Below are 9,173 nucleotides of genomic sequence, written 5' to 3'. Positions count from 1 at the left end.
GTGTGTCCTCAGCCTCTACCTCTACTCCCTCTTCACCCATGACTGCTCTTCCATTCACCCCACCAACACCATCATCAAATGCACTGATGACACCACTATAGTATGACTGATATCAGACAATGATGAGATGGCCTAAAGGGAGGAGGTTCAGCATCTGACAGGATGGTGTCGCCACAATTACCAGGACTTAAACATCACAGAAACCAAGGAGATAATTTTGGATTTCAGAAAATCAAAGTGCACCAAACGGGGAGGAGGTAGAGAGGGTGGAGAGCTTCAAGTTCCTCTGTGTGCACATCTCAGTGGACCTCACCTGGAGCACACACATCTTCCATCAGGTGGGGAAGGCCCAACAGAGGCTTTACCTTCTCAGGAAGTTAAGGCACGCTCACAATCCCCCCAGCTGCGCAGTACATTGTTGGCATTTTGCACTACACCACTGTAAACACTACTCACTGTGTTGCATGTATCTCTACTGTATTTATTTTAGTTCATCTCTATTTTCTGTTTTAGACATTTTTGGCTATTTTATATATTTTCTATATCTTTGCCTATTTTATATTTTTATTGAGCTGTAACAATGACAATAAAAACTTATTCTATTCTATTCTATTCTATGCAATTAAACGATGTAACAGCGGGTGGCAGCAATGCACCTGCAGTATCCTTAAAAAGGCGAAGAAGAAGCCGGGCAATGACCGTTGACCTCAGACGGACCAGTGACGTCATACGTTGTTTACGACCGACGACTGTTGCTGCTCAACAGCTCTTTACGTCGCTAGCTTAATGTGTTTTTACAGACATACAGTTAGCAATACGCAGGTCCTGGCCGCATGTGGGAAATTAAAATGAAATAAAATAACCGTGCAGAATAAAGGTAAAGAACTGATTTTTTAATTATATTGATTGGAGTGTGCCAGTAGCAGCCACAACCCCAACCCTAGCGTGCTAACGGTGCTAAGAATGACAGATAAAAAAGACCGACAGGCGAGCATAATGTCAGCTAACTGTAGTCAGTCTGCAGCCACCTAACGTTATCTGCCGGCCGCTGGGTCTGTTTGCACTATGCTGCGTCTGACACTGACAGCAGGAGCTACTCATGGCTGCCAGTGCTATCGATGGCTTAAACAGCTTAATGTAATAAATTGAATGTGGACTGTTCCTGAAGTAGAAGTTGCCTCCTGCAGAAACTTAGTTTGTCAGTTAAGCAACAGGACAGAGACTGTCCTCTCCTGATCTTTTCTCAGTTGCAAACTGCTGTCTGATAATCCTCCTGTTTCATCTGTGTTACTTTTAGTAATGCCATAGAGGAGGAGAAGTCCCCTTAGAAATGGCAACTGAACTCCATGAGACTATATTCATGGCCAAGCAGGAGCGCCACAAAAACCTGTTTCTAAACTACAAAAACCTGAATATTTTCCCTGTTGAGCTGCTGAAAGATGAAGGCCTGCAGTTTCTGGAGAGACTGTACATGAAGAGGAACTCACTCACTACACTGGTATCCACACAGCATATTATGGCGTTTATTGTCTTGTGTAAACATAAATGCCAAATAGAGCATAACTCAAGACCTTTTCTCAAATGTTAGAGGGTCTGTTTGTTCTTCAAAACATGCAGTGGTGTGCAAGCAATTTAGCAAGTTTATTTCCTGTTAGATATACTGATCATTTCTGCTTTTTCTCCCTCTCTCCCTCAGCCTGACAATCTTGCACAGAAGCTCCCAAATCTAATTGAACTGTGAGTACTGCCATGTATATGTGCAAATAATTGTAATTTAGTCATTTGACTACAGAGCTGCCGCATTCTATAACACTTCTTAATTTGCACTGAATAGCTGTCTGCTGAATTCCTATATTGTAACACTGACAGACTATTATACTTGGATGCATGCCCAACAGTTGACACCAGAACCTCACTGAGATGAAAATAAAAAAGGTCTTAATTAAATTTTTACGTTCATTTTTTCCATTCAAGGTATTTGCACTCAAATAACATCGTCATTATTCCTGAAGGTAAGGTCCTCCGTTTTGTCATGATTACATGCCACCTTTCTTGTTTTTTGTGTGTTTTGTGTCTTTCTTTGTAGCTCTCTTTTAAAAGCATTTGAATCCATTGATGATCTACTTTGACTAAGTCTTAATGTTCAGAGACACAGTAATTAAGGGTCTGTGTGTGACTGTTACACTGGTGTATGCTTTCCATTTATGTTGTTTACACAGCACTAAAACATACATTAAAAATGACTGGGCAATATTAAACCATGATAGGAAATGATTGATTAAACAAGGGACAGCTAAAAAGGTTTAAGAAGACCCAATGAAACTAAATGAGCAAACCAGCAAATACAATAAAAATGAAGCTGAGATGCTCAGGTCGCAGAAATCACATGTAAACACATTGATTTTGTAATTCCAATATTACATGATATAGGCTGGTATATTAGTAAGACTCTCAGTAAAATGGAAAGCAGAGGAATTTAAACTGGAGAAATCTGTGGAAATCAGCCTGATGGTTATCTTTGACTGAACAGCCTTTATCTGTGCATGTGAGAGGAGCTAGGAGAACGTTGTCTGCTTTACACAATAAAGGTGACTGTGGTTTGATCCTCAGCCATTGGAAACCTGGCCAGGCTGCAGTCGTTGGACCTCAGCAATAACGCCCTCCAGTTCCTCTGTCCAGAGATTGGCCGACTAAGGTCTCTGCGGCACCTGAGACTGTCTAATAACCAGCTGAAATGCCTTCCTCCAGGTAATAACCAGAAGCTGTCTGCTTTGCTGTTATTCCTGATTGTCAATCTATATATACAAAATACACAGTTGCAATTAACTGGAAAGAAATATTCAGAAACAGTTATATAAAAACTGACTGTGAAATCATAGATTTAAACCACAAGACACAAACATGTCACATTTAAAGTGGATTGGTGCATCAAAACCTAAGTGTAATACAAGATCTGAGTATGATGAAATAAAGTGCTTACAATAGAGGTGGAAACATAAATAGACCAAAAGCATATTTGTGTCTATGTGTGGTGCACCACACAGCTCACTTGCTCTGCTCAACAGATTCATATTCAATGCACGGCTTAAACTCAAGCACACTGATAAACCTTTTATTTGTTTAACAGTTCCCACTGTGGGTTACAAGGTCATGTTTGGCAAGCTTGCCACTGACTCTTAATTTTCTGAGGTAAGCATACCAGCTGTAGTTGAGTTGCAGTTTGTTTGCCAGCAGAGGGCAACAAAGACACTATAATAAACTGAGAAGAAAGGCAGACACAAACAGCATCACTGCACTGAATAAGAGGGTAAATTCAGTGTATTCTGTGTCTGCAAGTAGAAAAACCATCATAACTAGTTTGATTTTGAATTGTATATATTCGCAATTCACAATTATCATTCAACTTTGCGTTTTAATGTCATAGTAAAATTTTACTTAAGTAGATTTTGTAGATAATTTGAAAACTACAGTGACATTTCAGTAATATATGAGTATTTATGGGAAAAAAGCAAAATAAAAGTCCAAACATTTCATGTTAGACTTTGATGACTCAGTTTCATATAGACAGTTATGTTGTTACGCACTGTCAGACAGATCTGTCTGCCTCCTGAACATCTTTTAGCATTTTGTTTTGTTACAGTCCTTGATCTGCCGTGTTTCATTACAATTTAAAGTCCAGTGTAGAAATTTGCACACTGTCTGACAATGAAAGGTCACAGGTTTCAGGTTTGACCAACAGTCCGTCCGGCTTCTTTTCTTTTCAAATGGCCTCAAGCAACTGAATCGTCTCACTCTCTGTACGTCAGTGTCTGTAAGACAGGAAAGGTAAATATAACACTGAAAAGCACATGTCAGCCCAATTATCTGAGCGTCCTTTCTTGGTTCCAGACTATTTGGAGACGTTAGATGACATGAACATGACATGACATCACCTGCTGATAGCCAGTGTTAAAAAAGGATTAGTCAAACAAAGCTGTAACGTTCCAGATGACCCACTTAAATTTTGTGCTGTTTTATTGTGAGATTTGTTTCATGATTTGTTTTCTGAAATAGTAGAAATCAGATTTGGAAAGACTGATTCACCCCCCTTCTCTCATGTTTGTCTGATGCCTTCAGAGATCGGTGATCTGCAGGATCTGGAGACTCTGGATGTGTCGATGAACCAGCTGATGTCTCTGCCAGATCGGCTGCACCGTTGTCTCTCTCTGCAGAACTTGACAGCGGACCACAACCTGCTAAACCATGTTCCCCGGCAGCTCTGCTGGCTCCACCGCCTCAACCAGCTCTCCATGGCCGCCAACCGGCTGACCTTTCTCCCGCTCGGTCCGTATATCCCCTTATCTGTGCATTGCCATAGCGATGTAGCTGTCGTGAGCAAGGCGATGTTAATATCTGTGTGTGTTTTCAGATTTGGGCAGATCACGGGAGCTGCAGTTTGTGTTTGTGGACAACAATGTGGACCTAAAAGGCCTCCCTTCCTACTTATATAACAAGGTCATCGGCTGCAGCGGGTAATACAGCTCCCCAAACAGCAGTTCAGTTTGTTATAGAGCAGTATGAGTTAGTTTGGCCATGCACTGATTGAATGATAAAAGTAAATTGTGGACAAAATATGATAGAAACACCAGTGAATAAGTATATTACAATTAAAAAATAACTATTGAGGGACTATATCTGCATGTGTGTTGCTCCTGTGTAGGTGCGGTGTGTCGTCACAGGTGTCGGAGGGTGACATGGGTGAAGTGCTGGGTGAGGTGCTGAGTGAGGCTCTGGTCGGGTTGCCAGCCGAAGTGAAAGTGGTGGGCTCAGAGGCGGATAACGTGGTTCCCCTGGAGGAGCTGGCCATGAGGACCCTGCACCGCATCTACCACCACCGCCCAACAGGTGAGAAGAAACGGCACACTCTGTAAGCCTGTGTGTTCAACATACCGGCCAGTGAACATTTGTGGTAGTGTATGAATGTAAAGTAGAGTGCCTCAGAGAAATATAAACAAATAAAATGGCTTTTTTCATTGTGTTTTTAGACCTCAACTTGCTGCCTCCCATCACCCTCCCAAAGAGCCTGCTGGACCTGTTGCAGTTCCCTCTGGGTCACTGTCACCGCTGCAGCCAAGCCATGTTCACCATCATCTACCCCAAACTCTTTCCACTCCGTGACACCGCCCTGGCAGGAGTGCACCGCAGGTTAGATCAAACACACTTCCATTCGCCTCTAGGATTACCCACAAATAACTCTTGTTTTGTATTTGTAGATGATTCTTTTCAAATAAACACAAATGCTCATCTTGCTCACACTGTTCCCTCACTTCTTTCCTCTGCAGGACGACTGTGAGTTTTGTGGCCTACTGTTGCTCCAGTCACTGCCTCCGGACTTTTGACCTCCAGGGCTGACCTTGAAGCAGAAGCTGTTGATTGGTCTCCAGAAGGTGACAGATAACGGCTTGTCATTTGTGTGGATCTTGAAGGTCTGTACTGCAACAGCACAGGAGCTCTGTGCTTGACTGACAATACTAAGAACCACTAAGAGGCAGCCTCTGTGGATGTTTGGTGGGTCAGCTGATGAACATAATATTTCAACACTGTAGACAAAGACCCAAACCTACATGGTGCTTCTGTCTAGTGTCTAACCAACTTGGACGATCGTTTTCCTGTGTGTGAGGTGAGGGTCAACATAATAACAACTATGTGTGAACAGTGGACCACTGTGCTTATTCAGTGAGCTCTGTCTGGGAACTAACAGTATTAGACCTGAAGTAACTACAAACCCCCTACTCACAAATGGGCAATTTTAAGAACAAGCACTGTTTGGTATTTGTGAAATCAGTAATTTTTCACACACAAGTTTTTTGCAGCAGACACATCCCATTGATTGTGGAGTTATCTTTTGAGGTATTAACATTTGTAATATGGTTTATTTTACTAATTTACTGAAGAACTTTTGAAGGATTATAATTGAAAAGAATGTGTATCTATTTGATATGTGTCATTTTCAGCAGCAGAGAAATCCCTACCACATTAACCTTCCAATAGAAGCCATGTATCTTTGAGCAGGACACTCAAGTCTCACAGGGCATCACATGCAGAAAATGCTTGAAATGGAAACAGGATGTACTTTATAAGGTCATCATCATGAATTTATTACTAAAATCTTGGTACACGATGCATCAAGGATTAGTCTCACATATTTGTTATAAAGGTACCAGAACTTTGTCAGTTTACATCATCGTCTGTCATATTGTAAGGCAGGTATGCATTCCTAAATTTGGAACTGGTTTTGAGCAACATTTCATATAATTGATGAGTTTTTTCATCACCTCCATTAAATTTAACTATAGCTGAAAAAAATTCAGGAACCCAAAATGGTCAAATCACTCAGTTTGTAGTCAAAGTTTTCTGTCATTGTCTAAAGAAAATGAGGTTTGTACGCTTCAAAGGCATTGTGTGATTCTCAGACTGACACGTGTGTTAATATTCATTGCTATGCTGTACAGTTGTAAGTTATCATTTATTTTGAGTGTGTTGATTTGGCAGTAAATGTCAACTGATGTTTGACTTTTGGAGAATTCATTCACTTTTTTTTATTTGCACCAAAGATGTTGTAAATGTAGCTGTTTTTTGCATCACTTGATCAAAGGTGGGAAATTAGCATGTTCACAGCCAGCAATACAAAACAACACTTACGTCATGATATTTTCATTTAAACACATTTATTGGTTTTTACAACAGATCACAACAGCTTCAATTTTCTAACCTTAACACCTCCAACTCTCTTACTCGTGGTTTTAATGCAAGTAATGTGTCTGTGTTTGAAATAAATTCAACAAGAGCTTCATAATAACAACTACAGCTTCTTGGCTTCTTGCTGATTTCACTGAAAACTGTCACTACTATGATCAAAGCAGCGGGTTACGTGTAGCTGTTAGTGTCAGTAGGTCAGGACAGTCGAGCTCCTTGGCTTCCCTGCATGCGGTATACAGACCTGCGAAACATCCTGGCCAACAGGAAGGTTCTGTGCCAAAAAGCCCTGAGCCACACTTGCCGGTGGAGCTTTGCTTAGCCCCTGAGTCAGTCTTTTCCCTCCTGCCATGCCAGCTATCCTCTTCACTGAAACACTGTCCTGTCCCTTATGTTGTTTATCATCTTCAGTAGCTCTGTGTGCTACAGGGTGATTTTTTTTTTTTTTAACATATACAAGAATGAATGAACAAAAAAAATACAACTATAAACCAAAAAGGTTTTACTTGGATTAAAAGTCAAATTTCTGGCATGGTGGCATAATCTACATGATTCCAATGCTCACCAGTATCAGAGAATTCGTTATATGTGTATCGACTATCCTCTATCAAACCAAGTCAGCTAAGAGCACGGCTTTGTTGCTGGTTGAAGGTGCCCTGAGAGAGAATGACCACTTGAAGCATATGTATGTATGTAAGTGATAATAGAGGGGTTGCGGAAGGTGGAGTCAGAAAGCCGAGCGGCTCCATTACCGGGATCGATGGATATGTTCAGATGAGTGCGAGACCACGATCCTCTCTCTGGCTGGTGCTTCAGTTTTCTGCCCTCCCTCGGGGACTATCACATCTCTGCTGACTGCACATATGAAAGAACACACAAGCATACTGCATGTTAATATAAAAACAAAGCCCGTACACGCACAAAACGCAGTGAACGTCTACACAAACACACACCTGTACCCAAAAACTGAATCCATTTCAAGCTGTTATTAATTACAGCAAATAAATATGGACTCGTGCTGAAGCACGCACGTTGATGAAATGCTTAAATTAACTGTGCACTACTTACTCTGCTAAACTGTGTTACTCTGACTCTGCCTGTATTATGAGGCACTGTGCCGCATTCAGACACTATCATGCAATACCACAGTAATTTCCTGTGGTGAGTCAGGCAGGGCAGAGTATGAAGATGGGGGGGTAAATAGACTAAGCAACTGACTGGAGTGCTGTTCAGACTACTGTAGATAATATGGGCTGTGAAATGTCACATCATGAATACGAAATTACAGTTTTGAGAGTGTGTCTACATTTTTTTTTTTTTTTTTTACTTTAAATCACCTGTTTCAGACTCCTAGCCTGATGCTCTTATCTGCAAGATTCAGGTTTTTGTGAGTTTTATTCCCAAGTTCATGTCTGATTATAAATGCAGTGTGGTATTCATTCAGAATACTGGTGAATTCTTCATTCGTGTCTCTGCCTCTAGTGAGCATTATGTGTTAAAAGAAGCTCTAAAAAATGAAGATTTATTCAGAAGAGACTTCTTGCTCCTCTGTGCTCATCATTTAAAATTAATCTATCACAGACCTCTGCCAGAGTAACAGCCCTACCACCTGTGACACATAAGGGAAATCAATCTCCAATTAATGTCTTTTTATTATTATTATTTTTAATTATTTTGTATGCTGAACATTATTTCAGTATAGGTCTTCAGCCTGAGCTATGAAGAAGAAACAACAATGTAAACCCTGATAGAGACAGGCCCAGATCTTTACAAATTTTGATTTGATATTGTATTAATCTCTATAATTATTCATGACCAGAACTTAGATATTCTTCAACAGCTCCAAAAGCAATGTATACATGTCCCAGCTGTCAATTTACCTTCATGACACAATGGTGATCTACCAGGATCTGTTTTGTTCATAACATGGTGTCCTGTGCTGCCTGTGAAATATTAACAATTTCTTTGAACTCATTACTCTCTATACATCCTTCCCAACTATCTTCACCATAAATACCTCAAGGTTCTCCTCCCATAGTTTAACAAGACTTTCAATATTATGCCTTTTACAACTCTGAGATCCATTATAGAAATATGAGATTAAACTGCAAAATTAATTATAAATGTCTCCACTGGTCCAAGCAGGTTTATATCCTGTGTTAGTTTTACATTTGTGCTGACTTGAAGATAAAGAAAAAAATCATCCATACCAGGAGGGAAATACAGCTCTTTTAATACCAGGTGGAAAGTCCTTATTATTCATGAGTGGTGTCAGGTGTGAGAAGGTCCTGTGCTCTTTCTACCTATAAATATATTCATATTTCACCAGTTTTCCATAGAGTTTTTAGGTACCGTGTTATCTTGAGATAGGATTTCTTTTTGCTAGTGATCCAAAGGGAGCACATCACCATGACTCAAGTGGATCTGTTCTTCCAGAG

At 40.5% G+C, this 9,173-nt stretch overlaps 1 protein-coding gene across 1 annotated transcript; it reads left to right on the top strand.

Annotated features, from left to right (window-relative positions):
- Window positions 1-717: 717 nt before the first annotated feature.
- lrrc28 (leucine rich repeat containing 28) lies at window positions 718-6,841 on the top strand. Its single transcript, XM_018697494.2, has 10 exons — window positions 718-877; window positions 1,298-1,498; window positions 1,697-1,737; window positions 1,975-2,012; window positions 2,611-2,748; window positions 4,117-4,323; window positions 4,409-4,511; window positions 4,700-4,884; window positions 5,025-5,184; window positions 5,322-6,841. The coding sequence occupies exons 2-10, from the start codon at window positions 1,331-1,333 to the stop codon at window positions 5,389-5,391; spliced, it is 1,110 nt and encodes a 369-aa protein (XP_018553010.1). The 5' UTR covers window positions 718-877; window positions 1,298-1,330; the 3' UTR covers window positions 5,392-6,841.
- The last annotated feature ends 2,332 nt before the right edge of the window (window positions 6,842-9,173 follow it).

This window comes from Lates calcarifer, linkage group LG2 (assembly GCF_001640805.2).
Source record: "Lates calcarifer isolate ASB-BC8 linkage group LG2, TLL_Latcal_v3, whole genome shotgun sequence".
Classification (NCBI taxonomy): Eukaryota; Metazoa; Chordata; class Actinopteri; family Centropomidae; genus Lates; species Lates calcarifer.
This window is presented reverse-complemented; position numbering and strand designations above follow the sequence as displayed.

Bases quoted from the DNA above. Each gene is read 5' to 3' on its own strand.
- lrrc28 (XM_018697494.2), top strand. From the start codon at position 1,331: ATGGCAACTGAACTCCATGAGACTATATTCATGGCCAAGCAGGAGCGC. The intron at 1,499-1,696 runs GTATCCACACAG...TCTCTCCCTCAG, and splicing joins GGAACTCACTCACTACACTG to CCTGACAATCTTGCACAGAA. The intron at 4,512-4,699 runs GTAATACAGCTC...GCTCCTGTGTAG, and splicing joins AAGGTCATCGGCTGCAGCGG to GTGCGGTGTGTCGTCACAGG.